The 20,979-nt window shown below is 46.1% G+C and overlaps 2 protein-coding genes across 2 annotated transcripts in view; both read left to right on the top strand.

Moving 5' to 3' along the window:
- The window catches only part of TTL (tubulin tyrosine ligase), a 37,495-nt gene extending 26,820 nt beyond the window's left edge, over positions 1–10,675 (top strand). The window contains exons 6-7 of the mRNA XM_080813318.1: positions 2,894–3,037; positions 5,726–10,675. Of these exons, the coding sequence (XP_080669444.1) occupies positions 2,894–3,037; positions 5,726–5,840 (259 nt within the window). The 3' untranslated portion in view covers positions 5,841–10,675. The remainder of the gene's footprint in view (positions 1–2,893; positions 3,038–5,725) is intronic.
- Positions 10,676–14,035: 3,360 nt separating this feature from the next.
- The window catches only part of POLR1B (RNA polymerase I subunit B), a 30,350-nt gene continuing 23,406 nt past the window's right edge, over positions 14,036–20,979 (top strand). The window contains exons 1-4 of the mRNA XM_080814309.1: positions 14,036–14,254; positions 18,880–19,047; positions 19,297–19,443; positions 20,744–20,876. Of these exons, the coding sequence (XP_080670435.1) occupies positions 14,078–14,254; positions 18,880–19,047; positions 19,297–19,443; positions 20,744–20,876 (625 nt within the window). The 5' untranslated portion in view covers positions 14,036–14,077. The remainder of the gene's footprint in view (positions 14,255–18,879; positions 19,048–19,296; positions 19,444–20,743; positions 20,877–20,979) is intronic.

Below are 20,979 nucleotides of genomic sequence, written 5' to 3'. Positions count from 1 at the left end.
TTTATGTAATGTACATATGTAATATGTAATGTACATATGTAATTACATTTTATGTAAATGGAATTATACTGTATCTCCTATTTCGTGTTCAACTTCCTTCACAATTGTAAGTATGGGTTTCATCTATATTGTTGCATATAGCAGTGATTTACCTTTTATACTGCTGTGTAATATTTCATGGTGTGAGTATTACATGGTTTATCCTTTCTATAGTTGATAGGCATCTTGGTCTTTATCTTTTACATTGTAGACCTCTAATCTACCTGAATTCTTATATGTCAAGCTGCATGTTTTTCTACGGGGTATCCCGTTGACCCAGGACCATTTGTGCATAAGACTGGCCTTTTCCCACTGTGTTTTAGTGAGCTTTTGTTATAAATCAGGTGGCCATTTGTGTTAGGGATCTCCATTCTCTTCTGTTGGTCTGTTATCTGTCGTGTCATTAGCACCTTATCACAATGACTGAGGCTTTTTCCTTAACGTATTCTTACATCGAGTCTGGCAGAATAACTATAGAGTCCTGTTTCTTCAGGGATTGTAGGTGCTTAGAATTCTGAGACCAGATAAATCAAGTATGCTGGGGGCGCCTGGGTGGCTCAGTGGGTTGAGCCTCTGCCTTCGGCTCAGGTCATGATCCCAGGGTCCTGGGATCGAACCCCACATCGGGCTCTCAGCTCGGCGGGGATCCTGCTTCCTCCTCTATCTCTGCCTGCCTTTCTGCCTACTTGTGATCTCTCTCTCTGTCAAATAAATAAATAAAATCTTTTAAAAAAAATCAAGTATGTTGAAGAAAGATTTCCTATTTTAGGCAAAAATTTATTGGATATTTATTACCCCCCCTCCCCTCATTGTCCTGTATAGTTCAGAGAGTGTTGCTACTTTCATGCTATAAATGCCCCTAACAACTCTCATGGTTTTTCTCCCCCCCCCACCGCCCCCAGCTAGCCTCCCCCTACCTTCCCACTCCTGCCTAAAAAAGATGTACTGTCTAAAGTCTCTGATGATGAAAAAAACTATTTAAAGTGAATTATTAATCTTGAGCTTCTAGCAGATTAAAAAAAGTAATACTTAATTTTGATTTACTTCTGGCTCTTAGTTTTTCCTTCATGTGTTTGAGCATAGTGTTTCTTTCATTTGGGGGGGTTTCCTTCTTCTTTTTTTAACCATGAGCCTCTATTAAATGTAAAAGTTTTCTTAATTATAATATTGGAAAGGGTCTTTTAATTAAAAGAAAAGGTAAGGGTATTCCCTTAAAGAGTACAGATAAAGCTATAGAAAAAAAAAAAGTGATAGGTGGCTTACCAGTGCAGGTTAAAGATGAATGAGAGAAGAAATTTTCATTCCAGTTGATTCTTAAATGGCTAACTGCCCAAAATTACTTTTAAAGGTTTAAATATATGCATAGAAATACTTTCCTTTTGGGGCGGGGGGGGGGGGAGAAAGTAAGCTGATGCTTGGGCTGGGGTCGGGGGATGTGGTGGTGGAGGGAGGTTTGGGAACCAAAATTCCTGCTCCAAGTTCAGGGAGGTCTCAGTTCTTGAAAGTCATGAGTCAAAATGTACTTGTATGGATACATCTTGGACTTAGTCACATGAAAGCCAGTTCCTTCATTTTTCCTTCTAAACATACAGTTATGTAGGAGGAAAGCTATTTCTGGTAATCTTAGAGTCATCATAACATACTTTATTACTAAAATAGATATTTTACCCCAACATTCAGTTGAGGGAAAAAGTCAGGGAAGATCTGCATAAAACAGAAATGACATAGGTTTTCTGGATGGTTATACAAAATAGTGATTTATCAGTAGTAAGTTATTTATTATTTTTTTTTTTTAGAGAGAGATTTTATTTATTTGACAGGGAGAGGGCACAAGGAGGGGTGGGGCAGTGAGGGGCAGAGGGAGAAACTGACTCCCCACTGAGCAGAGAGCCTGACACAGGGCTTGATTCCAGGACCCTGGGATCACAACTTGAATGGAAGGCAGACGCTTAACCTTCTGAGCCACCCGGGTGCCCTCATAAGTTCTTTATGTAATTATCTCATTGAACCATCCCAGTGCTAGGACTAGGTATTATTTTTACCCCCTCCTTTTTGGATAAAGAAATCAAAGCTTGGCTAAGAGAGGTTAAAAACTTGCCTAAGATTCTGGCCTTAGGCCCCTGACCTTAGACCTCATGTATTAACTCAGTATATTTTTGAAGTTCATGTTCAACTTTTTCGTGTTTTCAGTTTGTCTGTGTTTTTTTTCCAATTTTTTTTGAACAGTAGTTGATGTTAATAGTAATTCTATTTTGTATTTTAATATTTAAATCTTTTAATTAGTAATAATTTGGCATTAGAACTGAAGCTAATGAAAGTAATGAATGAGAGCAACTTCACTGCCAGTTCTGCTCTTCACCAAATGGTAGTCCATTTCTTCTACATGGCAACAACACATGGGAGTGTTTTATTTATTACAAACAAACATGGCGGCAGTCTCCTGTTGCGGGAAGCCACCTTTCCAGGGGCTATGGTGACTTAACACTGTGCTAGGAAAGCAGCCCCTACCTGTCAGAACATGAGTATTTGCAGAGTTTTCTAACAAGTAGCTTGATAAGTAGCTTTGTCTTGAATAATCATTGGTAATTAAAAGAGAATTGGGGCACCTGGCTGGCTCAATTTGTGGAGTGTGCAACTCTTGACATCTGGGCTGTGAGTTTGAGCCCTACATTGGGTGTAGAGATTACTTCAAAATAATATCTTTAAAAAATAAAATAAAATAAGTAAAAGAGAGAATTAAGTCCAAGTGGATTTCTTATCATTACTTTTGATACAAAATCATCCAAGCACATCTTCCATGTTCCTTCTCCCTCAACCAACCCATTCTCAGTGAGCTCTCCCCTTTGCCCCGCAGAAGCTGCCTCATGAGCGTGGAGCCCGCCATTAGCACCAGGCACCTCCCTTACCAGAGCTTCCAGCTCTTTGGCTTCGACTTCATGGTGGACGAGGAGCTGAAGGTGTGGCTCATTGAGGTCAACGGCGCCCCGGCTTGTGCTCAGTAAGCCTGAACACCACTGTGTTTTAACAAATGGGAAGTTGGTTCCAGAGTTGGAATAGCCTGTCTTGGCAAGGTGGTGAGTTTCTTCACCTACGTGTCCAAGCGGAGGCTGTTTTAACTGCTGTGAGGGAGGACGTCCTCTGGCAGGACCCTGGCCAGCAGGGGGCTCTGCTGAGTCAGTCCTTCCCAGTTCTCCCGTGTGTTGAGCAGGAGTCTGTGCTTAGGTGGGTGGTAGTTGCTATGAGAGTTTCAAACAAAGCTAGTAACTGTCAGAGGAGACCCTCTTGTGTGACCAGCTCAGGGAATGGGGTCCTGTGAGTTGAGGGGGGGATGCTGATAACCAAGAAATTGAGGGGGTTCTCCAGGCAGGAAGTACTCTGAGAAGGCACTGTTGACACAGTGGAGCTAGAATGGGGATGTAAGAGAAGAGTGTCACATGTACCATGGAGCGGAGGGGAGAGCCTTCAGAAGGGGGACATAGCATCCAGTGGGACCACGCCCCATGCCAGGCTCTGTGGGGGATGCACAGATGAGCAGACCCTGCCTGCGAAAGCCTCATGGAGGCCTTGGAAGTTAGGGGCAGCTGGACATGATCCTCGAAGGCTGCTAGTTGTTCTGAAGATTCACTTTCATCAGGTCAGGACCCTTCATGGTTCCCCACGTCCGCATCTTGGAGGAATTGAGGTGATCGTCCACACGTTCAGGAAAAAGTTCTGGACCTACAAGGGGCCGCGTTAACACACAAGCCGCTCTTTCATTAGGAGCCAGGCCTTCGCCGCTTGCTCAGTGGCTGCAGCATGGCACGTGTGATTCATCTCGTTCGGCAGTCCCTTCAGCTAACCCGTACTCGTTAGTACCCCTAACCCCCCAGGCCCCAGTATAGGGGTCCCAGTCATGAGCAGAGACACAGGCCCTGTCCTTGGAAAGACTGTGGGCATGACAAAGGACCAGACAAATACAGATTACAAACTGGGACATGCTTTACCCTTGATCAAGGATGTTAAAGTAGTATCATTGAGCAGAGGGCTGCTGTTGAGAGGTGGTGCTTGGCACTGAGTTGGAAGGAGGAAGGAGAGGTGAGCAGGACGGCTGGACAACAGCGGCATGTCTCTGTTCCCCTGTCCTTCCAATAAAGGTTCAGTCATCCCTTGTGTCCTACGCCCTCTCCACCCTGCTTCCTGTCCCATGTCCCTTTGCCTTCCTCATTCCCAGTGTCAGCCTCTCCCCGCCTCCCTCTTCGGGGTATGGTTCCCATCAGCGTGTGCATATGCAGCAGATTTCCTCAGCAGTTATAAAGAGCGCTCGCTCGAGGCCACGTCCTGCTCCGGTGACTCCTCCTCCCCGGTCCTGTTGCAGCCGGACTTCTGGAACGCAGTGTCTGCTCAGGCTGGCTCCTCTTTCTCTATTCTCATCCGTGCTGTGGTCCATCCTGGGCTGGATGTCATCCCCTCCACCCCACAGAAATGTTCTTTGAAAGACCCCAGCTAAGTCCATATTGCCAGGTCCAGCGGCCCCTTTCCGTGTGGACATCCTGGACCTCCCAGCAGCATTTGAGGGAGCTGCTGACACCGTGCTGAGATGCTCTTCTGTTGTGGCTTCAGACACACTCTGTAGTGGGAAGCTTTGGCTGAGGAGATGTGGGCATGATTGGCCTCTTGCTCCTCATCAGTGGACCCCAGTCAGCGCCTCAGCCCTCGGTGTTTGTCTTCTCTCTCCACTATGCTTTCTCTGATGTGATCTTATTCAACTTCATACTTTTAAAACCACCAGATTACATCACAGCCCAGAGTTCCAGAGCTGTGTGTGCACCTGCCTGCCCACCGTCCTGCGGGGATGTCTGTGAATGTCTCTGAGAGGCACGCCCTGCCCAGGACTCGCGCATCTCCGTGAATGCCCACCTCCCCTCCCCATGGAATCTAAGCTGGAATCCTGACGGAGATGCAGCCTCCTCCTTTCCATTACCCTCAGGTTCTGTGCATTGGGAGCTGGTCAGCTCAGCCTCCAGCCTTGGCAGTCCTCTGCTCTCCACCCCCATTGTCCTAGCTCTCCCACAGGTCCTTCTCCATCACTGTGGACACTTGTGCAGAGAGCCTTCTAACGGGGATCTCCTCTTCTGCTCTTGCCCCAGTAAAATCCACTCTCGGTGCGCACCGTTCCTGCCATTGGCACAACCTATCTTCTCCCCCTCACAAACACACTCTTTCTTTCCTCCTCCTCTCTTTTTTCTTCCCCCCCTCCTTTCTGTCTCTCTGGGTCTATCTGTCCTCTCTCTCCTCTTTTCTACCCTGTCATCCTCTGTCTGACCTCACTCATTCCCCAGGTGTCACCTATTTGTCACCCCTGGGGAGTCTCTCCTAGGGTCTCCTCAGCCACACTGAGAAGGTGCTTTCCCTCCAAGTATACCCACCACAGGCAGGCAAGATGGCTCTTAGACTCTATGGAAATTGCCCGTCTTCCCTGCCAGTGAGAGTAGGAGTTACTGGTCTCTTCACCCGAGACCTTCCCGAAGTATTTGTTAAGGGGCTGCTTGATGCTCGTGCAGCATGTGTATGTACCATGGAAACCAGTTTTAGGAACTTGGTCATGAGATGGAACACCTAGGGCAGGTCCCGGTGAAAAAAAATCTATTGACTTTCCACATGCACTTTGATGAACGTCTACAATGATATTTTTTAAAACACATTTCAGGAAGCTTTATGCAGAACTGTGCCAGGGCATCGTGGACATAGCCATTTCCAGTGTCTTCCCGCCCCCGGATGTGGAGCCACAGCACGTCCAGCCGGCGGCGTTCATCAAGCTGTGACCGAGGGAGGCGCTCAGAGCTGCCTCAGAAGAAGCACGAGCTCCTGCTCCAGGGGAAGGTGGAATGTCAGGGTGGCTCACTACCAAGCCAGGACTGGAGAAAGAGAGGCAACCGGCAAAGCCGCGACAGAAGGGAGAACACCAGAAGAAAAGGCAGCTTCCCCAAAGAGCGGTGGCTCAGGGGTTCCCAGGTGGCACTCTCAGCGCTGCTGTTGAGATGTGAGAACGGAAGCCAGTTGCTCTGAGGGGGGGAGCCAAATGCTCTTCTAAGAGGAAAAGACAGGGATTTGATTATTTTATGTTCTTATCCTTTAAAAAAATCCAGTTTTTATCCTAAGGCAGCATTGTGAGCAGCGCCTCTCCTCCCTGGGGGTTGAGACTGTTGGACCTTTCGTTGGTGTCTTTCCACCTGCTGCAGCCTTAGTGCCTTAGCTCCATGCCCAGCTGCAACCCTTCTGTCTGGGACACGGATTGGATATTATAGTGTCCGGGAGGTTGCCAGTATGTTCCCTGCCCATCTCTCTCGGCAGCACCCTGCCTGTGGAAGTCTGGACAAGCATGCATCAACAGTGCTCGGGTTCGTGCTGGGCGCCACCTCACAGCGAGCGAAGGGGGCTTTCCTCGTCATGTTCCTGACGGCGTTTGGTCAGTCACCTGTCAGGGCCGGTGTGGGCTAGGCACCGAAACAGCAAGTGCTGCTCTTGATCTGCTCTGTGCATGTTTTAGAAACCAAGCAGCAAGTTTGCCACAAACCCATAAGCATCAAATAAGCATGAAAGAGAAAACAAAACAAAACAAAACACGATGTCTTGCTTTACTTAATAGTTGGGTGTGGTAGGTTTTGGAAATATGATGATCCTCACTTATCTTTGTTTTAACCAGAATTCTACATGCACTTTTGCAGAGTTCCCTTTGGCTCGCTTTTTTTGTTTTAACTTCTGTAAAAACCCCTCTAGAGGGTAGGAGAAGTAGAGTTACACACACACACACACACACACACCCCCCACCAGGTGACACTGCCTCAGACACAGGTAGCTCTCCCCCATTTTCTTGCCTTCAAAGCACCTTCTGCAGGAGCTAGAAGGGCATGTTTGGTTCCAGGGAAGATTCTCTGCCTGCTTGTGCCTCTGCATGCCAGGCGAGGGTCTAAATGAGTGTTTGTCTGGCCTGAATGGGGGAATCTCCTAAAATGGGAAAGACGTGGTTTCAGAGCTCTACACAGCATCTTGTAAGTCAACAAATGTGTCCTGTTAGGTGTAGTTTCCACTCACTGGATCAAATATTCTGTAGATTTTTCAGGAGACTACATCCCTAGTAGTGGGCAGAACAAGATGCTACTTGTGTTCCAATGTGAGCCAAGTGAGCAGGTCCTTCTTAGAATGTACCGGGAACCACAGCAGGCCTCCTGTCCAGTACGTGCTGTGTTCTTCCTTTGTGTATATGTGTGCCCCATTATTATTTCTGTGTGGTACCAGACAACAGTTCTGCAGTCAGGGAGACTTTCCTAAAAAGGGAAAAGAGCAGTGCCTCCTGAAACACGATGAGATGTGGGATCTCACGGTGAAGAAAGGATAAGGAGTGTTTCATAGATGCAGCAGTGGGTGTAGGATGTGGTGGCATTATGTCGGGGTGAAGGAGAAAGTCCCAACTGGTTTGGCTCTTCTGCAAATTAGAATTACAAAATATCCTGGTTACTCAGAATACAGATAATAAGGTTTGCATCCAGAGTGAAATTAAACAGTCAGCAGGGAAAGTCAGTCTTGGAAGGCCAGCACTGTTCGATGAGTGTTTGGGGACTTTGAGCAGATCATGACAAGGTGCACACCCATCTAGAAAGTGTGAGCTACTCAGTCCTTGGGAAGTCTCTGTGGACTGGTGACGGGGGAAGCATGGAGGTTTTTGTTGTGTTATCACATGTGAATGTAGATCTGTAATGATCTTTTGGACCTAAATGAAAGGGACATTTGAGTTTCCTAACTCTCACAGTGACAGAGCTAAGAATTTAGATGGTGCAAGTCCATGGATCTTGACGGAATTACTAAGAAACCTCAATCACTGGCATATATGTGAGGGACGTAAAGCTTTAAAAAGAAAATTATGCTTCATTCCTCACATGGTTTCAAATAAATATCTATTTCATGCATTAGTTTTTGATCAGGTGGGATGGTTGGCTCAGAATTGTTCCATACCCTTCCATGATACCTTTGGCACAGATGGTAATGCCTCGCCTCTCAGTCTTCCTACATGCAGAGTGCGTATGTGTCGCCAGCTGCTGGGGGAGGAGGTGTTCTTTATTTGGAGATGTTAATTCCAATCTTCACACTGTCATTTGACCACACAGTGTGAGATGAACCCATTAGCTTCTCTGTGCCTTAGTTTCTTATTTCATGGAAGGGATTGTTGCCTGACCTGGAGACTACCTCAGGGACTTCTAGTGAGGGCAGGTGAGGTTAGGAAGACTCAAGAACCTGTGGTACCAAGGTTCTCAGTGCTGACTATATGCTGGAATCACTTGAGGAGCTTTTTTAGAATGTTGGTTTCTACACCCTCCCTTTCTCTCCCACCTCTGAGCAATGAAATCAGAACGTGAGGCATCAGGACGCTTTGAGGTGCCTTGAACCACTGCTTAAGAAGGAAGGACAAACACACTGCTACCTTAGAATAATCAAATAAGATCTAGGACTTTTTGAAAAAGTTCCTTTCGGAAGGACAGGCATTTCTTGAGGAATGACCATGTTGTTGGTCAACGCGTTGACCTACGTATTCGTGATACAAGCAACTGCTGTCTAAGCATGTTCTCGTTTTGCTTCTTGTCCAGCATTTGTAAACTCAAACGTGCTTTCATTTCCTTAAAACAGTTTGTGAAGCCTTGACAACAAATGTAAACAGCCAGGAATTTATACATCTGCTAAATATGTGTTAAGGGTATTCGTTACTGAGAGAAAAGCCCCTTCCGTCGTTAACTCCTGTGGTAATCATAAACTCGATTTTACCCAGAACATTGAAGTGCCTCAGTGTCTGTATGATTCAGTGGAGCAGGTGCTGGCATGCTTACCTGCGCACTCGCCCTTTCACTAGCACCTCAGGATAATTATCCCAGACTCGGGATATCTGGTAGTGTCAGAAATGTATGGGATCCACAGAGTTTGCGAACAGCAGCAAAGCTACAGAGCGTGTTTTTGTTGACAGCCACGGTTGTGTCAAGCAGGTGTGGATCCAGCCCTGTTGTGGGGGTGGGGGACTCTGCTGGGGAAGACAAGGGGCCAGAGTAAGTCCCCTGCAGCATGTGGGTGCTGTGGAGAAAATTCAGTGATACACTTGTCTTCTGATCCTAGATGCAGAATCTGTACCTAAGAGGAAATGACTTCTGAAATAAGGTGATTTTATGAATGTTTAAAATGCCCAGAGCATTAAAGTAATATTTCAAGCGTCTTTGTGCCCTTTGGTTCTATCATCTCATCATGGTGGTTGACTGTCCTAGGATATCACTGGTTATATGAATCCACAATTCTGTTGCTCAGGTAGGCAGACTTTTTCCAGAAAGGGTCAGAGTTGTAAATATTCTAGGCTTTGCAAACCAACAGGTTCTTTGTTGCATATTCTTCTTTTTAACCAACTCTTAAAACCAAACAAACAAACTTGATTGACAGGCGGTACAAACACAGGCCCGATGTGGCCATTGCTTGCTGACACAGCACGTTACCCAATACATAAGCCAACAGACTGTCCTTTGAAACTGTAATGTGCTCCTCTAAGGTGAAGCATTGAAATAATTTCTGCTGCCCAAATCCGGTCTGTCTCTTCCCTGCCTTGTGTGTTGTCTGAATCGTGATACAGATGGTCAAGTGAGACCCATGGTTGTGGGAAAGCATTATGTGTGCTTCAGACATGGGAGGAGGTAGAGGGGCTTCATAAAATGATTCTACAATCAGCGGGAAGACTGTGAAGTTCTAAAAGTTCACTAAGGCCACATATATAAATATCTGTAAGTCTCACCGCCTCAGGCATTTAGTGTCATTTATATAAATTGTAGTTAACTTGTAACTTCCTGTGTGATGAGGCTGAATGCTTTGGACTTCATTCCCATGTATGGCTGCTTTCACTCCACAAACATCTTCTGGCACAAAGATTTGTGGCCTTCCACAAATGGAAACCCTGGCTTAAGCACTCCAGACAGGTTTCTGATTTGATATGACACACACCTACCAGATTCAGTGTAGATTGAATGGGCAGGGTGCAGGGACAAGCAGACAGGGACCCAAGCAGGAAACTACTTAGGATCCTGAGAGTGGACAGGTTCAAAGCCTTTGGAGGACTTCTCTTCATGGGCTGGTCCTGCTTGCTGTCAGGAGCTGCCCCTTCTCCTTAAAGAACCTGAAGTTACCCATGGCCCAATAGGTTCAGTGATATTTTAAAGATGTCTCCCCCCAAACATCCCTAAGGGCAAAGGGAAATGAGCCCCTGTCCCAGGGAATACTTTGCATAGGTTGATTGCTGCAAGCCAAGATTCCTTTTCAAAATTCACATGAGAGGACATCAGTAAGAACAGCAGGGTAAAACCTTTGAAAATCCTCTCTCCTGGCAGAAACTGTCTAGAAATTAACCAAAGGCTTGTAACAATCCAGAAACATTTATTACAGAAAAACCATTCTACCTTGATAAGAATAGCAAGTTTTGAGGGGCACCTGGGTGGCTCAGTGGGTTAAAGCCTCTGCCTTCGGCCCAGGTCATGATCCCAGGGTCCTGGGATCAAACCCCACATTGGGCTCTCTGCTCAGCAGGGAGCCTGCTTCCCCATCTCTCTCTCTGCCTGCCTCTCTGCCTACCTGTGATCTCTCTGTCAAATAAATAAACAAAATCTTAAAAAAAAAATAGCAAGTTTTGGAACGTTTTAATTCACTCTATTTTCATTCCCCTTTTCTTAGCTCCGTAGTAGCCTTGGAAATGAAAAGCCCCATGATCATGGTAAAACCCAGGAGTCTAGCAACAATTGGAGGATACAGAGGGGTTGAAGCTCCTCCAAAAAGCCCCATTCCCAGTGAATTGTCATTATTTGACCTGTCTGGCTGTTCCATGTAAGTCCTCATCTCAGGGCTTGTCTTCGGCACTTCTCAAAGTGGGCCTGGTGTGAACAACCTTTTCCCTACATGAGTTTGTTAAAAATAATCAGCAATTGTTTATCAACTTCCTGGGATGGCTGTAAAAGTTGGAAGGAACAACAAGCTGACCAAAAAACTTAGGAAAAGATGGGGAATGAGATATCCATCAGAAGTTTTAAAAAGTTTCTAAAGAACAAAGAAGGCCACACACATGTATAGGGCTGTGTGCAGGCCCGGGGAGACCTGAATTCCTGCAGCTTTTTTTTTTTTTTTTTTCCTTTTTAAGTAGGAGCCCAGCACAGGGCTTGAACTCACAACCCTGAGACCAAGACCTGAACTAAGAACAAGAGTCAGATACTTAATAGACTGAGCCACCCCAGCACCCTGAATTCCCTCAGTTTTTACCGCTATGACCAGGAGGATCTACACAAGCCTCCCTGGCATGCCCAACGCGCATGGACTTGGACTTACTGGTCCAAGTGTTTAAGGAAATCTGTTCAATCATTAGTTGACCACTAAGCTAAGAGCAGAGACTTCAGTGGCCACACACATCAAAGAATATAAGCTTTACAGAATTATTTCAGGAAAGTCTAATCAATGACAACAATAAACCCTGGAGGGGATAGAGTATCTGGTTTCCAAAGTTGCCCCATCATAGTATTACATTTTTCCAGTTTTCAGCATAAATTATGGGACATGCAAAGAAAAAAAGTATGGCCCTTGGAGGGAAAAGGCAATCAGTAGCAACCATCCCCGAGGAAGCCCAGGCATTGGTCTTATTGCACAAAGACTTTAATTCAGCTATTTAAATGTTTAAAGAACTAAAAGAATGATGAGAATGGTGTCACCAGAGAGAATATCATTAAAGAGATATAAATTGTTTATATAATTTATATATCTATGTCTATAAAAATAGAACCAAGTAAGAATGTTGGCTTTTCAAAGTACAGTAATGCAAATGAAAAATTCAGTAGAGGTCATGTAGGTGGTTCAGTTAAGAGTCTGCCTTCGGTTCAGGTCATGATCCCAGAGTCCTGGGAATGAGCCCTGCAAGTTGTTAGGCTCTGTGCTTAGCCTAGAGCCTACTTCTCCCTCTGCCACTCCTCCTACTTGTGCCATCTCTCACTCTCTCTGACAAAAAAGTAAAATATTTTGGTGGGGTGCCTGGGTGGCTCAGTGAGTTAAAGCCTCTACCTTCAGCTCAGGTCATGATCTCAGGGTCCTGGGATGGAGCCCCACATCAGGCTCTCTGCTCAGTGGGGAGCCTGCTTCCTCCTCTCTCTCTGCCTGCCTCTCTGCCTACTTGTGGTCTCTGTCAAATAAATTTTTAAAATCTTAAAAAAAAAGGATTATAGGGGAATCCTATGAACAATTTTATGCCAACAAATTAGATAACCTGCCCCAAAAGGGCACATTCCTAGAAAGACAGGAAACTGATGAACCTGACTCAAGAAGATACAGAAAATCTGAACAGACACAAAAAGTGGATTGAAGTAATGACCAAAAAATATTTTCATAGGGAAAAGCCCAGTATCAAATAGCTTCACTGCTAAATTCTACCAAATGTTAAAAATGTAATGTAGCCAGACAATGCATTTTTCTTCAGCCATGAAAGAAAAGAAGTACTGAAACTTGCTGTAACATGGATGAACCTTGAAAGCAGTGGAGAGATAGTCAGGATGATCCGTTCAGAACTTGTGCTCTGAAGAGGATTCTTGGTAGTTGAAGAGGGACAAGGAGTCGGTGAGTTGTTTTTGTATTGTTCTGTTTAACAGCTTTTCCAGCAAATTTGTAAGCTGATGGAAATGGTTGCTCCAACAATAATCCCCTCATTCTCTTGCCTTCAAGGAGTTCCTAACTAGCGGGGAAACGAAGGAAGAGTTTTCCTTCAAAGGAGGCGAGACATGATAAAACGGGAGGAGGCAGAATTTAGGGTGCAGGTGCGCCCATCTTGTTAGGTTTAACGGTGTCAGCATTGGATAGAAACAGAAGATAACTTTTAAAAGTGATACAGGAATGAGAACTACCGGCTGACCAAGGTGAAGGTAAGACTGACAGAAGGGATGGATTCCCAAGGGGCAGGAGGACACTTTTAGGAGTGGTGGATTAATTCATTACCTTAATTATGGTGATGGCTCCACCGGTGTATACATGTGTCAAAACTTATCAACGTGCACACTTTAAAGATTTTATTTATTTATTTGACAGATCACAAGCAGGCAGAGCAGAAGGCAGAGAGAGAGAGGGAAGCAGGCTCTCCGCTGAGCCGAGAGCCCAATGTGGGACTTGATCCCAAGACCCTGAGATCATGACCTGAGCGGAAGGCAGAGGCTTATCCCACTGAGCCACCCAGGCGCCCCCAACGTGCACACTTTAAACGTGTGGTTTACTTCAAGTCAAGTATACCACAATACAGAATACAACTGTTACATAAACACCCAAAGGATAAAGTTGAAAAACATGTGCAGGCATTCCTTGACAAACCCATATCCTGGGGGCTAAGTGATTCATAGGACTCGCACAAACTCCAAGGATCTTAAGGCTGGAAGTCTCGTCGGATGTCCCGGCATCCAGCATGCCTCAGGAATCCCGTCTAGATGTGGGGAGGGGGCTAGCGAAGACAGACCACTCCTTCACCATCGCATGGCAGCTTTCACGATTTAAGAGCCGGGTGGTGACAGCAGTTGGTCCGGTTCCCAACATCTGCTTTTTTCCACAAGTCAGGGTCAGCATCAGGCATCAGCTTCGGAAAATGATCAAGGGAAACAGGAGGGGAAGGATCTCTGAAGACCACTCTCCTCCAGGCCTAATCCACTGTGCGAATAAACGCTAAACAGATCACTCGCCGAACAGGGCGCGGAGCTGGCGTGAAGCGGTTCTCCGCTATCCTTCGGCCGGAGCGGGGAATGGGTGGGACCGCCGCGCTCTGGCTCTGTATAGCTCCAGACCGGCCCATTCACTCTATGGTTTAGGTTTCAGGTCGACCCTGTAAAATCGAAGGGCCAAAGTCCGGCGGAACCGGAGGAACTACATTTCCCAGCAGGTCGTGGGCGCCGACGTGCCTGCCCTTCTTCCCGGCGCGTGCGGAGCGGTCTTTGGCTGTGGGTGTGCAGGTGGACGCATCGATCCAGGCGGACGCATGGATCCAGCCGGCCGGTGGCAGAATCTGCCCAGCGGGCCTAGCCTAAAGCACTTAACTGACCCGTCTTATGGGATCCCGCGGGAGCAGCAAAAGCCGGCGTTGCAGGAACTGACGCGGGCGCATGTGGAGTCCTTCAACTACGCTGTGCGCGAGGGGCTCAGCCACGCGGTGCAGGTGAGCCCGGCGTCCTCCCTGGCTCCTGTCCGCTCTGCGTTGCTTGGCGCCGCTTTCCCCCGTGCGTCCCGCAACGGGGCGAAGCTCGAGGCGGGCAGAGGAGAGGGGCCCCGCGGGGCTGGAGGAGGGAGGCGGGTGGCAGGGTGCGTGTGTGGCTCTGGGGGAGAGGGAGATCCAGGAGGCGGGGGGTGGGGGGTGGGGGGGAGTGGGGCCTGGGTGGAGTGGGGCACTGGCCTCGGGTAGGGGTCCTAGATAGATGGCTTGGAGGTCCCGATATAATCCCAAATAGTTGTACCCCTCGATCGCGCCAGACCCCCCGCGGGGCCTGGCATTTGTAGTCGACTTGACTAGGGGAATACCAGATGTGTTTGTCACTGCTGGATTTCTTTGTGATTGGAACCCGTAGTGTTTTGTAGGACAGGTCCAGCGTGCGGTGACAGCCATGCACAACGCACGCGCTTTCATATCACTGGGAGTTTCACTTCTCCGAGAAACTTCCCTGAAAAGGTTTTGAGCCCATTCGCCCAAAGACTGTACTGTGGGAGGCCGTCCTTCCACGGTTCTCTTCGCTCAGAGCTTTAAAGGGAGAAACTGCTGGACACTTGTTCAGAATTAGGTGGGTGTTGAGGAAGATACAGATGAGGCATAGAAGCGAGATTCGGTAGCGGTAATACTTGCTCAGCCTTAGGTGATCTAAAGGAGAAGGTAGGAGAGTTCAAGTGAAGGTGGTGGTGGGGGGTGGGGGGAGGTCGAGTCTCCTTTAGTCAGCACAGCCACTGTCTCCAGGTATTAGGCTCTGAGGGTGAGGAGGAGGCAGTCCCGTGTGAGACAGAGTTCTTGCTTTTGGGGGCTTGGTATCATGTTTTGCGAGTGGGGTGGAGGAGAGAGAGACATGGAAGCAGTCAGTGCCAGTACTCTGGAGAACTGCTCTACCGAGCAGTATAGTAGGGTATTTGGGGAGCACATAGGAGGCAAGGCTAATCCAGGCGCTTGAGACAAGGCAGGGTCAGGTGAATTGAAGGGGGGAGGAGAGTGCACTCCCTCCAGGGGAAGTGGAAGAGCACAACTCAGGGGACACTACTGTGTGGGTTTGTGTCCTGAGAAATAGGGGTAGATTTGCCAGTTTCTGATACTTGAACTCTCCAAATAATACATGAGCCATTGAAGTTTTTTTGAAGATTAATACTCCTTCACCTTTTGGCAAAAGGTAAGGCTGATGGGAAATATTTATGTCGTATCTCTGAGAAAAACCGTATCTAATTAAAGGTTAATGAGCGCTGGGCTTTATTGAAACAGTGAAAAAAAGAGCCCGGGATTGAGATGATCAAGGAAGACTTGCTCAAATGCACATATACACAAGACTTTTTAGGAGGAGTCATAGGTAGACTGGCAGTTCTCAAACTTTTTGGTCCCAGAACCTCCTCCCACTCAAAATTCTTGAGGGAGCGTAAAGAGCTTTTGTTTATCAGTATTTACTCTATTAGAAATTGAAGTTGAGAAGTTTTTAAGATTTTATTTATTTATTTGACAGACAGAGATCATACGTAGGCAGAGAGGCAGATAGAGAGAGAGGAAGGCAAGCAGGCTCCCTGCTGAGCAGAGAGCCTGATGTGGGGCTCCATCCCAGGACCCTGGGATCATGACCTGAGCCGAAGGCAGAGGCTTTAACCCACTGAGCCACCCAGGCACCCTGAAGTTGAGAAGTTTTTAGAACACTAATCCATTTAAAATATAAACCAATTAGATATTAACATTTTTAATAAAAATATTTTGGGGAAGGAAGATGAAGGTGCTGGTGGCCAGGGGGACCATGGTGCTGTTGGGTACACAGACACCCTCCCCAATTACCAAGGGCATGCTCTTGGGGCTGTATCTTAGGGACCCTATCCCAAGACCCCAGAAAAACTGGCCACTGCTGCCAAGAAGTATAATATGGGGGTGGAAGACTACCAGCCATACTCAGATGACAGACAACATGGGGTACAGCGACTACCTGAAGCTCCCTGACCACTCTTGGCAGGAGAGGGATCCATGGTATGACTGGGACTGCCCAGACCTGAGGTTGAACTGGGATGAACCGATGTACTGGAACCTTGACATGTACATCGGGAGCCTTGTGGACACATCCCCTATGCCTGTTTCCTGAAATCTCATGTGTAAGCACCTCTTGGGCTTCGTGGCCTGCATGGTGTTCATGTTTCGGGGTGGGGAAACTTATGCCACCTACCAGACCATGGGGCCACAGCGGTATCCTTATAATAATCTGTACCTGCAACGAGGCAGCAATCCCACTGAAGAGCCCAAGCTGGTGGTTCTTTATGAGATCTGAGGAGGCTCCATCAGCTTTGTGCCTCCTAAGGGACTCCCCTATTTCTAGAGATTTAACTTTAATGAAATCCCTGATAAAACTTAGTGCTATGATTTAAAAATTTTTTTTTTCTAAAGCAGAAAAAATTAAAGGTAAATGATATTTTTGCACATCTTTTAAATGTCTGGCTTATTAGAAGACTGCTGGATTCCCATTTCTGCTTCTGTATTCGATGTCTCGCGATATGTTGTTTTAATTAAAAGTACATGTAGAGGGGCGCCTGGGTGGCTCAGTGGGTTAAAGCCTCTGCCTTCAGCTCAGGTCATGATCCCACGGTCCTAGGATCGAGCCCCACATCGGGCTCTCTGCTCAGCAGCGAGCCTGCTTCCTCTTCTCTCTCTGCCTGCCTCTCTGCCTACCTGTGATCTCTGTCTGTCAAATTAAATAAAATCTTTAAAAAAAAAGTACATGTAGAAAATGTAGCCTGCCCAGATAATGATGCTGCACCTTAGCTGGTACCGTGAGACTAGGAGAAAATGTTATTGCAGAAAACACAGTAAAGTAGATGACTAACAGAGTCCAGGGAAGAATAGGCTTTGTCGTATTTTTGTTTCTTTAGAGTTTTGCCCAATTTGGGGACAGGGGTGGGGAATGGATTCCTTCATTCTGTGAGTCCAAATTAATACATCACAGTCATCTTTTTAGAATACAGTCGATTCTCATTTTTCAGAAATTCGTATTTATTAATTGCCTACTCACTAAAATTTATTTGTAACCCCCAAGTCAATATTCACCATGTGCAGGGGCACCTGAGTGACTCAGTGTAGGTTAAGCCTCTGCCTTTGGCTCAGGTCATAATCTCAGGGTCCTGGGATGAAGCCCCGCTTTGGGCTCTCTGCTCAGCAGGGAGCCTGCTTCCTCCTCTCTGCCTACTTGTGATCTGTCTCTGTCAAATAAATAAATAAACTCTTAAAATATTCACCACGTGCTGAGTGGTGAAAAATTTGAATTGCCCAATGGCCGTCATCCCAACTGAGGCCCAAGAAGATGATGCTCCGCTTTCTTGTTTCAAGCTCGTACTATAAATAAGTATCCTTCTTAAAGTCTGTCCAGTTTTTCTCATTCTGGTGCTTTTTATTGGTGATTTCACTGTTTAAGATGGTCCTCAAGCACAGTGCTGTCTAATGTTCCAAGTGCAGAAAGGCTGTGACTTACCCCTTAAGAGAAAATCTGTGTTAGATAACCTTTGCTCAGTCATGAGTTAGTGCTATTGGCTGTGGGTTCAGTGTTAATGAATCAACATATATATTGAATAAGGTATCCTTAAAACAAGGTTATATATTGATCAGTTGACGAAATGTGATTGGGGACTCACAGGAACCTAACTTTGTCTTTCCCCTCAGAACGGTGGTTCAGTATTCACTAATCCAGTGTTTGTGTCAACTTTATAGACCATAACTATCTCAAGTAATGAGATTGTATTGAGATATAGATAGTGCAGCTATGGCTTGAAAAAGTGAATCTTCTCCCTTTTAAAAATTAATGCTTAATTTTAATCCTTAAACAGGACAGATTAAAATTTTGTTTAAGAATAAAATATTAAATTCTAAAGCAATGCCAGCTTTAGGTAAAATTTTAAAATTTAGAAAAGGTCAACTGAACTGACATGAGCAGGAGAACCTTCTTTATTTTCTTGGCTCCACTTTTGGCACTCTTGTTCTAACGCTAAGGCTCGGGGGTTGTTCATAGTTGACTATAGGGGAGCTCAGTGATGCCCTTTCCTCAGAAGAGCAGAGCTTCCCCCAGGGAGTGGTGCAGAGAAGCAGCTGTTGTGGCAGAGGAAGAACCACGGCCCCCATCTGTGGCTCTGGCTTCAGAACGAGGCCACCATGGAATGAAATGTACAGATATCAAAGAAAAGCATTAGAGTGTCCCGTCCTAAATCAGCAGGTGTTTCCATATCCTTGCCTGTTAGGCGCAGTCCCATTTGTGTGGCCACATACTTAGCAGACACCAAGTATAACAGAGAAGGCAGACACTTGGTTCAGAGAACAGCTTTGTTCTCTACACAGTTGTGCCCTCTCGAGCCTGCTACGAATCTGACTTGTAGTAGACCGTCACAACCTGAAGTAGTACGTTATCATTTTAGGGACTTGGGGTGTGAGTGGAATGGATGTAGCTTTAACCCTCTTCCTAGATAGGTCACCTGTGGCGTGGTAGGCATCAGTGCTTGTAGAACGTGTGGGGTTTGGAAGAACCGTAGAGAAGGAGGGTCTTGGAGAAATGCAAGCAATTAATAGTGTGCATTGTATTTCAGGCTATCCCTCCCTTTGAATTCGCTTTCAAAGATGAGCGCATCTCCCTTACTATTGTGGACGTTGTCATCAGTCCACCCATGGTTCCGAAAGGGAACATTTGCAAAGAGCTCAACATTTATCCAGCCGAATGCCGGGGCCGGAGGAGCACCTATCGGGGCAAGCTGACGGTCAGTACAAGTGACAGTGTGCGACCCTCACACGGGGTGTTTGTGAGACTACGACTGACGCCTCATACAGCGAGCGTATACCAGAATTCTGCTTTCTTAGCACGGTGGTCCAAGAGATTCCATCTTCTAAATCGAAAGCATACAATCATTTACTTTCCGGCCTTCTTCCTTACTCTCTTAAAATACGAGTTCTTGTATATGCATGTAGTTTCTTTTTTTAAGTATTTTTTTTCTCTCCTTTCCCTTTAGGCTGATATCAGCTGGGCAGTGAATGGAATCTCAAGAGGAATCATTAAACAGTTTCTTGGCTATGTTCCCATCATGGTGAAGTCTAAGCTTTGCAACTTACACGGCCTTCCTCCCAAAGCCCTCATTGAGCACCATGAGGAAGCAGAGGTAACTGCGGGCACCCGGTATGCTGCAGGCTGGGCGATGCAAGAGAAGGCCCGAGGTGGGGGCGAGAAGATCCGACACTCATCAGTGGGAGTCAGGTTTTCCTTCTCTGCTTCCGTTTCTGGATAGGTTAAACAGAGCTGGCTCCCTTGTGTGCATCTTGTGCTGGGCTCAGAATGAGGCTCACAGACAGTGTATGAGAAGTGGCCATACAGTTAGAAAACATTATTATTGTGGGGGAAGAATTGACAGGCTTTTCCCGAATTTTCCATAGGATACACATTTAGAGATGTTCTGCTTTACCAGCAGTAAGACTGTGTGAGCATATTAAATACTTCCCCTACCTTCCCTTCGGCATCTCTTTCAGCCACATTAGGTGGCTTTGCAGTATTGAGTTGGAGTGATCAGGAGCACAGACTCTGCCTGCAGTGGGGAGACTGTGTAACGTGTCACGTGGCGGGATGAGCATGATGGTATCAGATCTGGGTTTGACATGCAGATGCTCCACTTACCACTTATGTGGGTTTGGGCACATTCCATCTTTCTGAGCCTCCGTTCCCTCTGCTGGGCATAACAACTGTGCCACTCATTATTATGAGGATTAAATGGGATGGTAACATAGAACTCCTAGCTTGCTTACACCTGCTTCAGAGTGGGGCTGCCACTGTAGTAGTTTTTTTTATTATTACAGAAATGAGATACCAGAACTGTGAAAAAATAGTTTCCTCTTAGCTAATCTGAATTTCTGGTTTCCAGAGTTTTTGTACAAAGTTTTTTTAAAACTTATTTGGGAAACCTTATTTGCCTGGAAGCAAATGGCTATTGTTTTCATCTCTTTACAGTAAGTTTTTTTTTGTTTGTTTTTGTTTTGTTTTTTAAATATCATATGAAGACAAATCATTTTAGGGGACAAAAGGGCAAGTTAGGTCGAGCCTGTCCAGTGGAAGAAAGTACTCTGATTTTCTTCCATACTTTTCTCCCAGGTCCCCAGAACCTTTTTAATGTACTTGGGAAGACTGTTAGTTCACACACTGACAGATTCCATACAGTTTCCAAGGGATCTGGAGACCCTTTCGCCTCCGTGTGCACCTGGCACTATATCTGGCAGGTAGTTTCATGTTTACAATTAATGTATCTTATTTTTTTAAATTAACATAAAACATATTATTTGCTTCAGGGGTATAGGTCTGTGAATCATCAGTTTTACACAACTCACAGCTCTCACTATAGCACATACCCTTCCCAGTGTCCATTACAATTAATGTATCTTTGTTTAACAAATTATAATTCATCTCTTTGGCAGGAAATGGGAGGCTATTTTATAATAAATGGCATTGAAAAAGTCATCCGAATGTTGATTATGCCTCGGAGGAATTTCCCCATTGCAATGATAAGACCAAAATGGAAAACCAGAGGGCCTGGCTATACTCAGTATGGTAAATTGTAGTGACTTTTGGAATGTTCTTTTAGAAAAGTTTTGTTTCTCAGGGGCGCCTGGGTGGCTCAGTGGGTTGGTCCTCTGCCTTCGGCTTGGGTCAT

Source organism: Martes martes (assembly GCF_963455335.1).
Source record: "Martes martes genome assembly, chromosome: 9".
Taxonomy (NCBI): Eukaryota; Metazoa; Chordata; class Mammalia; order Carnivora; family Mustelidae; genus Martes; species Martes martes.
The sequence above is the reverse complement of the archived record's forward strand: the minus strand, read 5'-3'. Positions and strand labels throughout refer to the sequence as shown.